This window comes from Pan troglodytes, chromosome 22, assembly GCF_028858775.2.
Source record: "Pan troglodytes isolate AG18354 chromosome 22, NHGRI_mPanTro3-v2.0_pri, whole genome shotgun sequence".
In the NCBI taxonomy this organism is placed as follows: domain Eukaryota; kingdom Metazoa; phylum Chordata; class Mammalia; order Primates; family Hominidae; genus Pan; species Pan troglodytes.
Genome location: NC_072420.2, coordinates 43635823 through 43654979, shown reverse-complemented (window position 1 = coordinate 43654979; position 19157 = coordinate 43635823). Strand labels below are relative to the sequence as shown.

Genomic DNA, 19157 nt, shown 5'->3' with positions numbered 1-19157 from the left:
TCGGGAGGCCAAGGTGGGCGGATCACCTGAGGTCAGGGGTTCAAGATCAGCCTGGCCAACATGGTGAAACCCTGTCTCTACTAAAAATACAAAAAAATTAGCTGGGCGTGGTGGCACACACCTGTAATCCCAGGTACTCAGAAGGCTGAGACAGCAGAATTGCTTGAACCTGGGAGACGGAGGTTGCAGTGAGCTGAGATCACACCACTGCACTCCAGCCGGGGCAACAGAGCAAGACTGTCTCAAAATAAATAAATAAGTAAATAAATAAATAATAAAAAATAAAAAGCCTTAAAAGATTCATTTCAGTATTTGAAAAAAAAATGATTGTGAAAAGAGAGAAACCTAAATGTTCAACCTTGGAAAAATGGTAAAATAATTATGATAGGTCTACGCTGTAGATATATTTCAATGTTTATTTAAAATAATGCTGATTAAACACTTCCCAGGCCCTGGGAAACACTCGGGTATGAAAAGGGCAGTGCTCCAGGTGTCATCTGCACCTGGCACAGCTGCCTGGGAGGAGGTGGCTGGTAGCAACCAGGCTGTGTTGGAGGTGGTCACCATGCCTTGGTGCACAGGAGGCAGCAGTGGGGTCAGAGCAAAGACCTGGCAGGCAGGAGGGAGAAGAGTGATGGGAACAGTGAGGACCGGTGCTCCAGGGCAGGCAGAGAGGTGCCCAAGATATGCCAGGCAGAGATGTTGGGGGCGTCCTGGGGTCCAGAGGGGCCAGGCGATTCGGGCCACAGAGCAGCTCAGTCTTTGCATGAAACCCACAGGAATCCACAGGGAGCCACTGGAGAGCTCAGGCGGGACATTATTAGATTTGCATTTTAGAAAAAAAAAAAAAAAGTCAATTGGAAATACCAAAGGACTAAGGACTTCTAGGCTAAGAAAGCAGGCTGACTACATCACAGAATTTCCCTTCTTTAATTGCTATACAAAGAAAAAAAAAAAACACTACCACCACCACCACCACCAACAAAAATCTCTGCCACAGGAACTGAACAAGGACTGGTTGGTAAAACTAACCACCAGGGAAAGGGGGACCCAGCGCCTCAGCTCCTAATCCCTCCTCAGACCTCACCAGCATGGCTCCAGTGAGTTTTCCGGAGCCTGATCCTTGCCACCGAAGTCCTTGAGGTGGGGAGGAGAGCCGAGAGTGGGGTACTGCACTGCCCCTGCTTGCTGGGCAGGAAAGTAAAGGGCAGGGCCAAATCCCTTCACTGGCTCCAGAGTCAGTGGGATGATGAGCCAAATGCCAGTGGGTTCAGAACACTGTGTTTAACAAGATCGCAGGCCAAGAAAGACCACAAGGGCCTCAGCCAAGTCTCGATCCACCTGCTCCTCAATTCATTCACAGAACACAAAACACTCAGATACTCAAAAGCACAAAACACCACAGCTTCCAGGAGAACAAAGTCTCATCTATGGTGGGAGGGCAATGGAGAGCTGCCCGTGTATGGCACAACCATCCAAGCATGAGCAAGGTACAAAGATAGAGCACTGGGGCCCCTGCAAATTCATTACTGGGACAGCCCCTCTCATGCCTACAACTGGGGAGACGAGGCTATAAGATTCCCATTCAAAAGCTCATCCAGTTAGACACTCAGAAGAGCCACCAGTCAACATGGGAATCTGTCATCATGAAAATCAACCGGGTTTTCTTTCAAAGTAACAGTGCTAATTATCACTGACATTAAAAAGGTAAATTCCCAAGAAACTGTCGTATGACTTAGGGAAGTCAAGATTCCTGGCAATCTTGGTATCAGTTAAGGAAATAGTATTATTCTATGGCTTTTTTTTCTGAACACGAATGTACAATAAATGCATAATACACTAACACTGAGCATGCAACCTCATGGCAATTGAATTGCAAGTATACAAAGCAATGTCCATGCTTGAGTGCCAGGTTGATTTGTAATTAGAATGCAGAATCAAGTTCAAGCTCACCTGTTGCCCATCTTGATAGCTGTCTATACTTAATGTCTGTGTAGCCATCATGGTTCATCAGAGTTTTATAAGACATCAAATCATCTTGAGTGAAAAGCAAATGATGTCTGGAGAACAAAACCAGAAAAGCATCAGTTAATAGTCGTAGAGCATTTTTTGTCTCCCTCATTCCATAACATCCAATGTTTTTTTTTTTTTTGAGACCGAGTTTCACTCTTGTTGCCCAGGCTGGAGTGCAATGGCGTGATCTCGGCTCACCTCAACCTCCGCCTCCCAGGTTCAAGTGATTCTCCTGCCTCAGCCTCCCTAGTAGCTGGGATTACAGTCATGTGCCACCATGCCTGGATAATTTTGTGTTTTTAGTAGAGATGGGGTTTCTCCATGTTGGTCAGGCTGGTCTCGAACTCCCGACCTCAGGAGATCCGCCCGCCTCGGCCTCCCAAAGTGCTGGGATTACAGGCATGAGCCACCACACCCAGCCCATGACATCCAATTTTTTAAAATACATATTTTTACATGTAGAGAACAAAAAAATTATCCTTAACAGCATGTTATGACCCAAATCCTACTTAGCAACCCTTCACTTACATAGCAATCACTTATTTTCCTGTGCTAGGCCCTGACTTGCTATTACATTTTCAGTCACTGTCATTCATTGCCCAGCTAATATCAAGTCAATGCCTGCCCATGCCAGGCAGCATGCTGGGCCTGGGGTGCGGCAGTGAGCAGGACAGGCAGGGCCTCTGCCTTCCTGACACAAACCAGGCAAGGGAGAGACACAATACACAGGGTCAAGAATGGGCACAGGGTGAAGTGAGAGGGCGCCTGGGCTGCTTTCCCTGGCCGTGTGGTTGGAGCAGGCCTCGCTGGGAAGATGCTGTTACGCCGAGACTGGAGAGACAGGCTGAGATCAGGGAGTCTGGTGTTTCAGAGAGAGGGAACAGCTAACACAGAGGCCTGAGACAGGGGTGGAAAAGAGGCGCTCAGGGAGACTGAGATGGGCATGCTCATATACACACGCACATAAGACAGGTAAGTGTGGCGCACTTGCTTCATGACAACAGAAAACAGCAAAATGCCACTTCCGCACTGAAGGATGGAGGAGGAACGCAACCAGCACCTGCAGCATGGGTGTGGAAAAACACTGCAGAGTGGGGGAGAGCAGCCGGGCTGGACCACGGCCGGCATGGCCTTGCTGCTGCTGGTGCAGGTCACAGACATTTAGAGTCTGGGCTGCCCTGAGAAGGTCATGTGGAGGTCAAGGGCAGTTGTGCCACTTGTTCTGGACTAGCAAGAACAGCAAAGTTCCCCAAGGAAAGCAGCACTTTAGGAGACAGTGTTAAATGGAAAGAAATCCTGTCCAAGTCTTGCAGGATGCGGAAGGACTACCATCCTGTCCTGAGTGAGACAGTTCAAAGGAACAAGGAGCCAGGCAGTGGCTCACGCCTGTAATCACAGCACTTTGGGAGGTGCAGGCGGGTGGATCACAAGGTCAGGAGTTTGAGACCAGCCTGGCCAACATAGTGAAACCCTGTCTCTACTAAAAATACAAAAATTAGCCGGGCATGGTGGCATGCGCCTATAGTCCCAGCTACTCAGGAGGCTGAGGCAGCAGAATCGCTTGAACCCAGGAGGCAGAGGTTGCAGTGAGCCAAGATCATGCCACTGCACTCCAGCCTGGGTGACAGAGCAAGACTCCATCTCCAAAAACAAACAAATGAAAGAAAAAGGAACAAGGAGTCCAGTGAGAACAGCAGCAGCTGTGGCAGCAGCCAGGTCGCCTCTTGAGCACATTGAGCCATCTTAGTGCAATCTGCCTCACAAAATCCGCGGGAGGCACTGCTGTGATGTCACTTACACCTTAGAAGCCTGAGCAATGTGGCCTCGGCCACCATGATGGCCAGAGGCTGAGCCGGGACTCACCCTCAACAGCGTCATTCTGGAGCCACTAAGGGGGTGCAGTCAAAGGGCACAGGAGGCACAGTCAATGGGGTAAAAGGGAGGGGGCAAAGTTGTGGATACAAGGGAGGGGGCACAGTCAATGAGTACAAGAGAGGAGGTACGGTCAATGGGTACAAGAGTGGGGCCACAGTCAATGGGAGCAGCTTCTGTGGCCTGGGAGGGGAGGGCATGTTGGAACATTTTAAGTTTGAGATGCTTCTCAGACACCCCCATTAAAACTCTGAGCAAGGGAGTCTGGCCTAGAAACGCAGATTTGGCCACCATCAAAATATAGTTAGTATATGTAGAGGGTAACTGTGTCCTCCAAAAAGATACGTCTAACTAGACACGGCGGTTCATGCCTGTAATCCCAGCATTCTGAGAGCTGATGTGGAAGGACCACTTGAGTTCAGGAGTTCAAGACCAGCCTGGGCAACATAGCAAGACCCTGTGCCTACAATACTAAAAATAAATCTGCCAGGGTGGGTGGCTAAAACTTTATTTTTATTTTTATTTATTTATTTATTTATTTATTTATTTTTTTGAGACAGAGTCTTGCTCTGTCACCCAGGCTGGAGTGCAGTGGCGCGATCTCAGCTCACTTGCAAGCTCCATCTCCCAGGTTCACGCCATTCTCCTGCCTCAGCCTCCCAAGTAGCTGGGACTACAGGCGCCTGCGACTACATCCAGCTAATTTTTTGTATTTTTAGTAGAGACGGGGTTTCACCATGTTAGCCAGGATGGTCTCCATCTCCTGACCTTGTGATCTGCCCGCCTCAGCCTCCCAAAGTGCTGGGATTACAGGCATGAGCCACTGAGCCCAGCCAACTTTATTTTTAGATATTTAATGTGTTTAAAGCCTTAAGACTTTATGAGACCATTCAGGAAGAGAGAGAACAGCCTGTGCTAGAAGACAGTCTGGAGCTCAGGGAGACAGGAGGACACAGCACAGGATGAAGAAGTGCCATGGGACAGCAAAAGAACCAGGTGGTGCCCCCAAAGCCACGTGGAGGAGGACCAAGGATGTGGGAGCGCCAGCCACGGCAAGGACAGCTGAGTACCAAGGAAGAGGAGGCTGAGTGCCAAGGAAGAGTGGGGCTGAGGGTGCTGCCAATGAGCAGGAGAGCCTGAAGGGAGAAGGCTGTGACTGAGCAATCTCACAGCCCGGGGGAATCCTATCAACACAGGTACACCCTTGCAACATGGCATGGGAGCCACTGGTAACAGAAAAGGTTGGAAACCACTTTCAACAGAAGCCTGGTATAACGGATAACGGCCACCCATGAAATGGAATATGTGCAATTAAAATATGAGGAAAACACTTCACGAACTCTTCCCCAAGACAGCTGTTCTAAAGAGACCCTACACATCTGCAAACTTGTCACTGAACCTCTCCTAACAGGTATCCACCTTGACCATAACCTGGCTCTCCTCCAAATCTCTGCTTTCCCTCCAATTTCACTTCCATCTGCTCCCCTGCACCCCAGTGCAGTGGCTCCAATTCAGCACCATCACCTCACACCTCAATGGTGGTAGTAGGCTCCTACCTGGTTGTATGAGCCTCTAGTCTTCCCTCTTCCAGTCCATTCTCCAAGCTTTCGTTTTTTCTCCCTTTTTTAGAGACAGGTTCTTGTTCTGTCACCTAGGCTGGACTGCAGTGTTGCAATCATAGCTCACTGGGGCCCCGACTTCCTGAACTCAAGAGATGCTCCCACCAGAGCCCCCCAAATAGCAGGAACTACAGGCCCATACCACCATGCTGGCTAACTTTTTAAATTTTTTGTAGAGATGAAGTCTCGCTATGTTGCTCAGGCTGGTCTTGAATTCCTGAGCTCAAGCAATTCTCCTGCCTCAGCCTCCCAAAGTGCTGGATTACAGGCGTGATATGGTTTAGCTGTGTCCCCACCCAAATCTCATCTTGAATTCCCACGTGTTGTGGGAGGGACCCAGTGGGAGATTGAATCATGGGGGCAAGTCTTTCCCATGTTGTTCTCCTGATAGTGAATAAGTCTCACATGAGATCTGATGGTTTTAAAAAGAGGAATTCCCCTGTACATGCGCTCCTCTCTTTGCCTGCTGCCATCCATGTAAGACGTAATTTGCTTTTCCTTGCCTTCCGCCATGATTGTGAGGCTTCCCCAGCCATGTGGAACTGTAACTCCATTAAACCTCCTTCTTTTGAAAACTGCCCAGTCTTGGGTATGTCTTTATCAGCAGCATGAATATGGACTAACACTGTAAATTGGTACCAGGAGTGGGGTGTTGCTGAAAAGATACCCAAAAATGTAGAAGTGACTTTGGAACTGGGTAAGAGGCAGAGGGTGCAACAGTTTGGAGGGCTCAGAAGAAGACAGGAAAATGTGGGAAAGTTTGGACCTTCCTAGAGACTTGTTGAATGGCTTTGACAAAAATGCTGATAATTATATGAACAGTAAAGTCCAGGCTGAGGAGGTCTCAGAGGTGGGGAACTTGTTGGGAACTGGAGCAAAGGTGACTTGTTATGTTTTAGCAAAGAGACTGGCAGCATTTTGCCCCTGCCCTAGAGATTTGTGGAACTCTGAACTTGAGAGATGATTTAGGGTATCTGGTGGAAGAAATTTCTAAGTAGCAAAGCATTCAAGAGGTGACTTGGGTGCTGTTGAAAGCATTCGGTTTTATAAAGTAAGCAGAGAATGAAAGTTTGGAAAATTTGCAGCCTGACAATGTGACAGAAAAGAAAATCCCAGCCGGGAGCAGTGGCTCATGCCTGTAATCCCAGCACTTTGGGAGTCTGAGGCAGGAGGATCATGAGGTCAGGAGTTTGAGACCAGCCTGACCAACATGGAGAAACCCCGTCTCTACTAAAAATACGAAAATTAGCCGGGCTTGGTGGTGCACGCCTGTAATCCCAGCTACTCAGGAGGCTGAGGCAGGAGAATTGTTTGAACCTGGGAGGCAGAGATTGCAGTGAACCAAGATTGTGCCACTACACTCCAGCCTGGGTGACAGAGTGAGACTCCATTTCAAAAGAAAAAAAAAGAAAAAAAGAAAAGAAAATCCCATTTCCTGAGGAGAAATTCAAGCTGGCTGCAGAAATTTGCATAAGTAATGAGGAGCCTAATGTTAATCCCCAAGACAATGGGGAAAATGTCTCCAGGGCATTTCAGAAGTCCTCATGGCAGCCCCTCCCATCACAGGCCCAGAGGCCTAGAAGGAAAAACTGGTTTCATGGGCCAGGCCCAGGGTCCTTGTGCTGTGTGCAGCATAGGGACTTGGTGCCCTGCATCCCAGCCGCTCCAGCCGTGGCTGAAAAGGGCCAATGTAGAACTCGGGCCTTGGCTTCAGAGGGTACCTCAAGCCTTGGCAGCTTCCACGTGGCATTGGGCCTGCGAGTGCACAGAAGTCAAGAATTGAGGTTTGGGAACCTCTGCCTAGATTTCAGAAAATATACAGAAATGCCTGGATGTCCAGGCAGATGTTGGCTGCAAGGGCGGGGCTCTCATGGAGAACCTCTGCTAGGACAGTATGGAAGGGAAATGCGGCACTGGAGGCCTCACACAGAGTCCCTATTGGGGCACTGCCTAGTGGAGCTGTGAGAAGATGGCCACTGTCCTCCAGACCCCAGAATGGTAGATCTACCAACAGCTTGCACCATGCACCTGGAAAAGCTGCAGACACTAAATGCCAGCCCGTGAAAGCAGCTGGGAGGGAGGCTGTATCCTGCAAAGCCACAGGGGCGGAGATGCCCAGGACCATGGGAACCCACTCTTCCATCAGCATAACCTAGATGTGAGACATGCAGTCAAAGGAAATCATTTTGGAGCTTTAAGATTTGACTGTCCTGCTGGATTTCAGACTTACATGGGAGCCTGTAGCCTCTTTGTTTTGGCCAATTTCTCCTATTTGAAATGGCTGTATTTACCCAATGCCTGTACCCCCACTGTATTTAGGAAGTAACTAACCCGCTTTTGATTTTACAGGCTCATACGTGGAAGGGACTTGCCTTATCTCAGATGAGACTTTGGACTGTGGACTTTTAAGTTAATGCTGAAATGAGTTAAGACTTTGGGAGACTGTTGGGAAGGCATGATTGGTTTTGAAACATGATTGTGAGATTTGGGAGGGGGCAGGGGCACAAAGATATGGTTGGCTGTGTCCCCACCCAAATCCCATCTTGAATTCCCACATGTTATGGGAGGGAGCTGGTGGGAGGTAGTTGAATCATGGGGGCAAGTCTTTTCTGTGCTGTTCTCACGATAGTGAATAAGTCCCACAAGATCTGATGGTTTTAAAAAGAGGAGCTCCCCTGCACACATGCTCCTCTCTTTGCCTGCTGCCATCCATGTAAGACATGACTTGCTCTTCCTTGTCTTTCACCATGATTGTGAGGCTTCCCCAGCCATGTGGAACTGTAAGTCCAATTAAACCTCTTTCTTTTGTAAATTGCCCAGTCTTGGGTACATCTTTATCAGCAGTGTGAAAATGGACAACACAAGGTGTGAGCTACCTGAGTAGACCCATTCTCCAAGCTTTCTAAAATGGAAATCTGATCATGTGACTCACATGCTTAAAATTGCCTCTGCCCAACCCTCACCCTCAGGCATCAGCATCCCCTCACTGACCCCCTTCCGCACTCCAAGTTGTATAAACAAACCAATCACCACATTTAGCTTCCCCAGCATGCCAGGTTCTCTCCCACCCCTGAGTCCTCCCCAGCCTGATAGTTCTGCCCAGACACACTTCCCTCTCGGCATGGCTAGGTGGAGAACATGCATTGCCCACATCACCTTCTCCAGAAAGCCTTCCTGATGAATCTCACGCACACTGGGGTTAAGTTTGTCCCTGCTGGACCCTCACACAGCACCCTCTGCTCAGCCCTGCAGTATTTCAGTTGTTCATTTGGACTACAAGTTCCTTAAGGGCCAGGGGCCCGTCTTGCTGCATCCCCAACTACTAGCGCTGTCTCTGATGTCAACAGGCACTAAATACAAATGCTTCCTGAAGCTAATCACTGACATTATACATTTTTGGACACATAATTTGCTTGACTTCATCCCATATCTCCTTGTTCCACTTTAGGCAATTTTAATTTTTTTTTGTTTGGCTGATGCACAGTTGACAAAATATTTTACAATTTTAATTTTTATGACTGTTAGTCAAGTGGTTGCTGGAACGTAAGGCTCCCGAGGCCACGCACTGTGTCTGAGTCAACCTCCATCCCCACAGAGGTAGCATCTGCTGACGCATAGCACTAGTCCTGTGGAGAGGTGTCGAAAATGAGTCAGCAGGGCTTTGCGAAACCATCTCTAAGTCCTAGTTTGCTTGGGAAAAATGAAATAAACAGCATATGGGGCCAGGCGTTATGGCTCATGCCTGTAATTCCAGCTCTTTGGGAGGCTGAGGTGGGAGGATCACCTGAGGTCAGGAATTCGAAACCAGCCTGACCAAAATAGCGAAACCCCATCTCTACTAAAAATACAAAAATTAGCTGGGCATGGTGGCACATGCCTGTAGTCCCAGCTACTTGGGAGGCTGAGGCAAGAAAATCGCTTGAACCTGGGAGGCAAAGGTTGCAGTGAGCCGAGATCGTGCCACTGCACTCCAGCCGGGATGACAGAGACTCTATTAAAAAAAAAAAAAATCAAATACAAAAACTAGCTAAATTAGCTGAGTACAGAGGCTCACACCTGTAATCCCAGCACTTTGGGAGGCCGAGGTGGGAGGATCACTTGAGCCCAGGAGTTCAAGACCAGCCTGGGCAACAGAACGAGATCCCATCTCTACAAAAAAATTTTTTAAAAATTAGCTGAGCATGGTGGCTAACTTATATGGGTTTCTATGTAGTTGTGCTAGCTTCCAAAGAGTTCCAAATAAACAAAACTTGCAGCAAACACATCTGAGAAGGTCTGCAACAATACAGCCATAACACAGTCAGCCACTTTGTTGGGAGACAATTGTTTATGAGAACTGTCCATGGCGAGACTCCATTTTTAAGTCTCACCATCTCGGCTTTCTAAGCAAACTTGTTAAAGGATGATGGACTTACACACACTTCTGGAAAGCTGGCGCCAGTGCACTGCTCAGGAGAGATCGGGACTCCCCGAGTGTTTATGGTCCAGAGGAGTGATGCTAGCGGCCTTCCTTCCACAAGAATCCTGTTAGGTCAGTTCAGCCAGAACCCCCTGCACCCTGATGTTTCCTCTTAAATTTTCCGTCCATGGCCCCCACTCCTGCTCCTAGGTCTCCCCCACTACACAATCCCATTGCAGCAGTCCCTATACCTATCATGATCATCCTGAACAGCCTGCCCTTTGTCTTGCTTTTCTGAGACAAGGTCTTGCTCTGTCACCTAGGCTGGAGTACAGTGGTGCAATCATGGTGCACTGACTGCAGCCTCGAACCCCTGGACTCAAGTGATCCTCCTGCCTCAGCCTCCCACGGAGCTAGGACTACAGGCTCACACCACCACACTTGGCTAATTTTAAAAAATTTCTGTAGATATGAGGTTTCACTTTGTTGCCCAGGCTGGTCTCAAGCTCCTGGCCTCAAGCTATCGTCCTGCCTTGCCTCCCAAAGCACTAAGTGCCTTGCCATCTTTAATAAGGGTCAGAATAAGTTTTTCTTTAAAAATATAAATACATAAATGAATAGATGGGGAGCAGAAAAAGCTCTAAAATACAAGAGTTCTCTAATGTGTAGAGGATGACGACAGCTTTCAAACATCACCATTCGGCAACCACCACAGTAAGCCGTTTCAGACAGGAATCATCAATGGATGCTAACACTAGTTTGTGAAAGTATGAGAAACAGGAAATGTACATAATCTCAAAGTACCTGCCATAAGATACATTTCATTTTTTATTTTTTTGACATGGGTTCTTGCTGTATTCACAGGCTGGAATGCAGTGGCAAGACTCTGGCTCACTGCAGCCTCAACCTCCCAGGTTAAAGCAATCCTCACACTTCAGTCTCTTGAGTAGCTAGAACTACAGGCACATGCCACCATACCTGGCTAATGTTTGCATTTTTTTGTAGACAGGGGTCTCACTCTGTTGCCCAGGCTGGTCTTGAACTCTTGGGCTCAAGCCGTCCTCCTACCTCCGCCTCCCAAAGTGCTGGGATTACAGGCATGTGCCACAGCACCAGGCTCAAAACACTTATTAATTACAAAGGGAAAACAATGATGCAATGAAAAGGATACACTCTACTGGCTTCTGTGCAGTCCTTCCTAAAATGCAAGCTGTGAGTCCAATCCTCAGGACACACCCAGGAACCCAAACTGAGAGGCACTCTATAAAGAAACTGGCAAAAATAAAAGTAAACGGCCAGGTGTGGTGGTTCACACTTGTAATCCCAGCACTTTGGGAGGCTGAGGCAGGTGGATTACCTGAGGTCAGGAGTTCGAGACCAGCCTGGCCAAGATGGTAAAACCCCGTCTCTACTAAAAATACAAAAATCAGCTGGATATGGTGGCAGGCACCTGTAATCCCAGCTACTGGGGAGGCTGAGGCAGAAGAATCACTTGAACCCAGGAGGCGGAGGCTGCAGTAAGTCAAGATTGCGCCACTGCACTCCAGCCTGGGCGACAGAGCAAGACTCCGTCTAAAAAAAAAAAAAAAGAAGAAAGAAAAAGAAAAGAAAAGGAACAACAACCAAATGTGGTATGTGATCTTGGTTTCAAAAACAAACACTGTAAAAGACAACTTAAGGAAATTTGAGGAGATGTGAATATATAGTATTATACACTATTAGAGATTGAGTGTTATTTCGATGGTGTGATAAAGCTATAAGCTCACAGCATAAATATCACCATTTTGAGAAGTACGTGCTCAATGTTTAGTTGTATGACCATGATATCCAAAACTTACTTTCAAATGGATCAAAAAAAAATAAACATAAATAAATTGGGTCCAGATAACAATAACTGTTGAATCTAGGTAGCAGATAATCAAGATTCTACTCTCAGATTGTCTTTCAAAATGTTCATAATATGAGGGAAAAGTCAGAATTTCAAAATGTATAGATTGGTAGTCCTTCTCTCTAACAAAACTGGTTAAAACAGTCAGGTACAGTGGCACGTGCCTGTAATACTAGCATTTTGGGAAGCCAATGTGGGTGGATCACTTGAGGCCAGGAGTTCAAGACCAGTCTGGTCAACATGGTGAAACCCCGTCTCTACTAAAAATACAAAAATTGGCTGGGTGCAGTGGCTCACGCCTGTAATCCCAGCACTTTGGGAGGCCGAGGCAGGAGAACTGCTTCAACCCAGGAGGCGGAGGCTGCAGTGAGCTGAGATTGTGTCATTGCACTCCAGCCTGGGTGACAGAGCAAGACTCCGTCTCAAAAAAAAAAAAAAAAAAAAAAAATATATATATATATATATATATATATATATGGTCTGATAATTTAAGTTGTTCAAAGGCTGTCTTAAAGGTGAAAGTTAAAACTTACTAAATTTGGCTGGGCATGGTGGCTCACACACGTAATCCCAGCACTTTGGGAGGCTGAGGCGGGCGGATCACTTGTGGTCTGGAGTTCGAAACCAGACTGGCCAACATGGTGAAATCCCGTTTCCACTTAAAAATACAAAAAAAAATTAGCCGGGCGTGGAGGCGCATGCCTGTAATCCCAGCTACTCGGGAGGCTGAGGCAGGAGAATTGCGTGAATCCGGGAGGTGGAGGTTGCAGTGAGCCAAGATCATGCCACTGCCCTCCAGCCTGGGAGACAGAGCAAGACTCTGTCTCAAATAAATAAATAAATAAATAATAAATCATGCAGATATAATCTCAATCAAACTTCCTCCAAAGTAAATAAAATAAAATAAATAAAATAAAACTGCTCTCAAATGTAAATGGAGAAATAAAGGGTCTGTGAGTAGCTAGGTTACCCTTAAAACAGCTAAGAGGCCAGGTGCAGTGGCTCCTGCCTGTAATCCCAGCACTTTGGGAGGCTGCGGTAGAAGGATCGTTTGAGCTCAGGAGTTCAAGACCAGCCTGGGCAACACAGTGAGACCTTATCTCTACTAAAAATCCAAAAATTTAGCTGGGCGTGGTGGCACATGTCTGTAGTCCCAGCTGCTTGAGAGGCTGAGGCAGGGGGATCACTTGAGTCCGGGAGGTCAAGGCTGCAGTGAGCCGTGATCATACCACTGTACTCCAGCCTGGGCGACAAAGGGAGACCCTGCCTTGCCTTAAAAAAAAAAAAAAAAAAAGGCTGGGCGCGGTGGCTCACGCCTGTAATCCCAACACTTTGAGAGGCTGAGCCGGTGGATCACCTGAGGTCAGGAGTCTGAGACCAGCCTGGCCAACATGGTGAAACCCCGTGTCTACTAAAAATACAAAAATTAGCCAGGCATGGTGGCGTGTGCCTGTAATCCCAGCTACTCCGGAGGCTGAGCCAGGAGAATCACTTGCACCCGGGAAGCGGAGGCTGCAGTGAGCCCAGACTGCACCACTGCACTCCAGCCCGGGCAACAGAACGAGACTCTGTTTCAAAAAAAAAAAAAAAAAAAAGAGTTAACGAATACCAAATTTTAAAATATACTACAAAGCCACAGTAACAGCAAAAAAAAAAAAAAAAAAAAAAAAAAAAAAAAAAAAAAAAAACAAAGTGGGTAACCATACAGGAACAGACCCACAGGCCAAGGGAGCAGGAGAAATAAGGCAGTAGACTTGCCAGGGCTTTTTAAATGCCAAAAATGCATAAAGTTTTAGAATTGTGGAAAAAAAAAAAAAGTTTTAGAATTGTGATGTTTTTACGAAAATCTCTTTGGACACAACCACTTCCACAAACTGAAGGTGCTGGTGGAACAGTCAACAGGAGTGGGGCCAGTCTCGCTCCCACCTAACCCTGCAGCAGGGCCACGTGGAGGCCCGGCCCAGCCACTCAAGGCGCCTGGAAGCTCGGCCTGCGAGTCCTGTTGATGTAGGCCCTGCGGAGGCGAGACGGACATTCGTTCCGTTAGCGTTTTGAGTGTCAGGAGAAGAATGGAGCTTCGTGAGGGGAGGAAAGGGGCAGTGAGGGCAGACAGAGCTGTGTCTACTACATGCCAAGGCCAGTGCATCCCCCAACTCTATGGCATTTCTCCCATCGAGACACGAGGTCTTTGTCCCTTCCTCTGCAATCCAGGCTGACCTGAGTGACTCATTTGAGAACAAGAGAATGCAGTGGAAATGATGGTGTGCGACTCCAGAGCTGGGTCAGAAAAGGCGAGGAGGCTTCCATCTTGTTCATAGTGACACTCCGACTACCAGGAAGCCCCATGCTGTGAGGAATGCCCCCCTGACACTGCTATGAGAAAGCCCCCTAATGACATAAAGGAGACCCCCAGTGCTGAGGAAGCCCCCCAGTGCTGTGAGGAAGCTCGCAATGATATCAAAGAAGCCCCCAGTGCTATTAGGGAGCCCCCGATACTGTGAGGAAGACCCCCATTGCTGTGAGGAAGCCCCCCAGTGATATAAAGGAAATCCCTCAATGCTTGAGGGAGCCCTCCCCAATGATATAAAGGAAGCCCCAGTGCTGTGAGGGAACCGAACCCCCCAGTGCTGTGAGGGAACCCCCAGTGCTGTGAAGACCTCCTCTAATCTGTGGAGAAGCCCAGGTCCTGTGGAGTCTGCACGTGTGCTCTGGTCAGTATCCCCAGCTCGTGTTCCAGCTGACAGATTTCAGTAAGCGCCTCCAGAAGATACCATTCCTCAGTCATTACGTCACCCCCAGCCGCTGAGTCGTCCCAGCTGAGGACTCAGACATCCTGGAGGAGAGACAGCCACTTCCTCTCCATATTCCTGGTCCACAGAATTTGTCCACATAATAAAATGGTTTTTTGCCACTAACAGTGTGACCGGGGGGTTCACACTAGTTGTGACCAGACTACTCTAGAAGACGCAGATAGGTTAGTTGTCCTTGTTTCGCTGTTGAGGAGACAGATGTACCAGAGGTTGGGTGATTTCAATCTGTCCAGCTCCAAAGCCCTGCTATTTCTTCTACACAGCCTGACCTCTGACGATAAAATAATTGTGCTTCTAAGATAAGGTCGAACTCACAAGGACAGGACACTTGTCAACAATCTGTACAACTCTGGTGCCTGCAACAGTGAATTACATCAATTCAACCTATGAATTATGGCATTATTCAAAATGGGAAACACAGGGTGAGCTGATGAAGTAGGTGGCCCATGAGGCAAGCACCACGAAAGACGCTCAGCTGTGACCGGAATGCAGCTTCCGAAGCCACATGAGTGTAACATGCTCTGCAGGGTCTGAAGAAAGTCATGTCCTGTGGCTTATTTGTAGTAGTGCATCTCCAGCAATAGCAAAGGTTTGGAAGCTGAGTGCAGTGGCACGATCCAGCTTGGCTGATAGAGCAAGATACCATCTCAAAAAGTAAGTGTAAGTCAGTAAGTACATAAATAAATAAATAAGTTAAAATGTTATTACTAACAATTCACATACTAAAAACTGCCCAGGGTTTCTTTTTAGTTATTTTGTCTTTAGGATTTACCCTGCTAGGATGTACAATACAATTTGTTTTTTTGGTTTTTTTTTTTTTTTGAGACGGAGTCTCGCTCTGTCGCCCATGCTGGAGTGCAGTGGCATGATCTCAGCTCACTGCAAGCTCCGCCTCCGCCTCTGGGGTTCACGCCATTCTCCTGCCGCAGCCTCCCGAGTAGCTGGGACTACAGGCGCCTGCCACCATGCCCGGCTAAATTTTTTTGTATTTTTAGTAGAGACGGGATTTCACTGTGTTAGCCAAGATGGTCTCAATCTCCTGACCTCGTGATCCGACTGCCTCGATCTCCCAAAGTGCTGGGACTACAGGCGTGAGCCACCACGCCTGGCCAATACAATTTGTTTTGAAGTCACTTGAAATAACTCCTCTCTGTATAGTTAAGCCACCAACTCAATTTGTGGTTTGGTTATTTTTATTCGTTTTGCTTTCAGGGTTTTTTTTTTTTTCTTTTTTTGTAGAGATGGGGTCTGGCTGTTTCCAAGGCTGGTATCGAACTCTTGGCTTCAAGCGATCCTCCCACCTTGGCCTCACGAAATGCTGGGGTTACAGCTGTGAGTCACAGTGCCCGGCTGCTTTCAATTTTTAGAGACTACTTCCCCCCAACTTTTGACTTCATTTTATCTTAAAACTATATTAAAACATCCATATAGTTTTGACAAGGTTCAGGACATGCTACCCCAAAATGTGGCACCTGGGCACACTGAATATTTGAAGCTGAAAGAATTTGAGAAGAAGCTTGTGCAGGAACATCTCTCTGACCTTCCCCGACCCTTCTCTCCTGAGGCAGGTCACGAAACCTAGGAAGGACTTTCTGACCCTCACCCAAAGCAGGTGGTAAGACCCTCATGTGAGAAGTGCCCTCCGTATCTACGGGGGGAGGAAACATGCTGACCTCCAAAGAAGGATACAGAGAGAAATCTGAACAGACCTTGCTAAGTTTCCCCCAGTTCATTGCGTTTAGCTCACACTCCTCCTATCATAGTTCTCCATAGCTTTTCATTGCTCATCAAACCTAACACAAAACCACTCAGGTTTAACCATTTCCTTGGGTCATTTCCTTATAAAGGCTCCCATGTCATGTAAAACTTATATTACATAAATTTGTGTGCCTTTCTCTTTTGTAAATCTGTCTTCTGTTCCAGGAGCCCCAGCCAATGAACCTAAGATGGGTAGAAGGAAAACATCTTTCCTCCCCTAGAGTTCCATGTTCAATACTATAGCAGATATGGCCAGAAATCCAACTTATAACACTGCCCCTTCCCTACTCCACAGGGAACCCCATTTTTACTAGTCTGGGGGTTAGCACCTTTATCATAAGCCAGTCTTCATCTGCCTTCCTTAGATAAAAGGCTATACTCTACAAACAGTTCTGAACCTCACTTTTTTCACTTGCTAAGGATGCATCCTAGCAGTGTGCTCCACTATGCAGACTGACCAGACCCCAGCTGTGAACATGGATGTTTCCAGGAAGCCACAATGGATCGTTACTTATTATTTATTTATTTATTTATTCATTTATGACGGAGTCTTGCTCTGTCACCCGGGCTGGAGTGCAGTGGTGTGATCTCGGCTCACTGCAACCACCACCTGATTTCAAGCAATTCTCCTGCCTCAGCCACCCGAGTAGCTGGGATTACAGGCACACTGTGTCCGCTTATTACTTTTTTTTTTTTTGAGACAGGGTCTGGCTCTGTCGCCCAGGCTGGAGTGCAATGGCACCATCTGGCTCACTGCAGCCTCGACCTCCCTCACTCAAGCAACCCTCCCACCTCAGCCCCAGAGTAGCTGGAACCACAGGCATGCACCACCACACCCGGTTTATTTTTGTATTTTTTGTAGAGACAGGGTTTTGCCATGTTGCCCAGGCTAGCCTCAAACTCCTGAGCTCAAGCAATCTGCCCTCCTTGGCCTTCTAAAGTGATGGGATTACAGGTGTGAGCCACCATGCCTGCCCATGATTATTAACAATGCCTGTAAATGATTATGTTAATATCCCTCTATCTAATGCTTCCGCCTTGAGTTCAGCTTGTCTAACATTTTAAATCTGCTTTTTGGCTGGGGGTGGTGGCTCACGACTGTAATCCTAGCATTTTGGGAGGCTGAGGCAGGCAGATTACTTGAGGTCAGGAGTTCAAGACCAGCCTGGCCAACGTGGTGAAACCCATCTCTACTAAAAATGCAAAAATTAGCCAGGCGTGGTAGCACACGCCTGTAATCCCAGCTACTCGGGAGGCTGAGACTTGAGAGAATCACTTGAACCCTGGAGGTGGAGGTCGCAGTGAAATCGAGATCACATCACTGCACTCCAGCCAGGGTGACAGAGTGAGACTGACTCAAAAAAAAAAAAAAATGAAACAGAAACATACATTTAAGTAATCAAGTAAAATACATCTCTAAGCAATGTTATCCTGACCAGTCAAAAGATCCATGAGAAAACTATCACAAAAGCTGAAAAAAACTGAAAAAAAACTGAAAAAAACAGGTTGGGGATAGGCCGGGCCCAGTGGCTTACATCTGTAAGCCCAGCACTTTGGAAGCCCAAGGCGGGAATATTGCTTGAGTCCAGGAGTTCAAAACCAGCAACATAGTGAGACCCTTTATCAAAAAAAAAAAAAGTTGGAAATTATTCAGTCCCTTGTTACATGTATTTTACAGAAGAAATGAGGAAAGAGACATCAAACAGAAAAAGGAAGGGATGAGGGAGATTCTACAAAGAAAGAAGTCCTGAGAAGCCAAAGACCAGTGAGGGGGTCCTCATCCAGGCCGCAGGGTCCCCAGCCTGAGAAGCCAAAGACCAGTGAGGGGTCCTCATCCAGGCCGCAGGGTCCCCAGCCTGTAGACCCTAACCAGTATCCCAGGGACCAGGCTCCCTCTCATCAACCCACTCCGTTCCTGGGCCAGCCCTGATCAAGGAGCCTGCCCTGCTGTCCCAGTGGCCTGGGGGATCAGCACAACTGCTCTCGGTGAAGCATGGGAGCCACCGGAAAGAATCTGACCCTCCACAGTGACTCTCAGCAAAGCGTGTCCCAGCGCTCAATGGGAACTAGTCACTGAAGCAGAGTTCTAGACTTCAGCTGTTAGAACTACTCACATATATTCCTTTACAATTCTAATGGTGATTTAAGAGCTATTTCTTTAGGCTCAACTTTTACATAGACAATACTGTATACCAATCACAGCAAGGCATGAGTCAGCTGAAGGAGAGTAGCTCACCAAATCCCCATGTGTTTTTCATATCTCCCAACAGTTCTGCTATTTGATTCCATTTAGATCCAGACCAACTTTGATTTGGTCCAAGTAAGAACTGAGGGCTGGCCGGGCACAGTGGCTCACGCCTGTAATCCCAGCAGTTTGGGAGGCCGAGGTGGGCGGATCATGAGGTCAGGAGTTTGAGACCAGCCTGGCCAACATAGTGAAACCCCATCTCTACTAAAAATACAAAAATTAGCTGGGTGTGGTGGCATGCGCCTATTTCAGCTACTCAAGAGGCTGAGGAGGGAGAATCACTTGAACCCGGGAGGCAGAGGTTGCAGTGAGCTGAGAGTAGGCCATTGCACTCCAGCCTGGGTGACAGAGTGAGACTCCGTCTCAAAACAAAAACAAAAACAAAAAGAACTGAAGGTGTGGGAGGTGTGACCAGCAAACATTTTCTGTAAAGGGCCAGAAGGTAAATATTTCAGGTTTGTGGGTCACATACTGTCTGTATTACATATGCTTTCTTTACAGGTCTTTAAAAATGTAGAGGCCGGGTGCGGTGGCTCACGCCTGTAATCCC

At 47.5% G+C, this 19157-nt stretch overlaps 1 protein-coding gene across 8 annotated transcripts in view; it reads right to left on the bottom strand.

The window, feature by feature from the left end:
- PKNOX1 (PBX/knotted 1 homeobox 1) overlaps positions 1-19157 on the bottom strand; it is a 59893-nt gene that overhangs the window by 27205 nt on the left and 13531 nt on the right. For 4 of the 8 annotated variants that reach the window (XM_009437901.4, XM_001142111.7, XM_054675089.2 and 1 more), the window contains exon 2: positions 1954-2060. In XM_009437901.4, the coding sequence (XP_009436176.1) occupies positions 1954-2004 (51 nt within the window). In that variant the 5' untranslated portion in view covers positions 2005-2060. Of the gene's footprint in view, positions 1-1953; positions 2061-5441; positions 5741-6821; positions 10092-12324; positions 13367-19157 lie in introns of those variants that run through there. The other 4 variants (XM_063803722.1, XM_063803723.1, XM_054675086.2 and 1 more) reach the window with 4 other exon arrangements.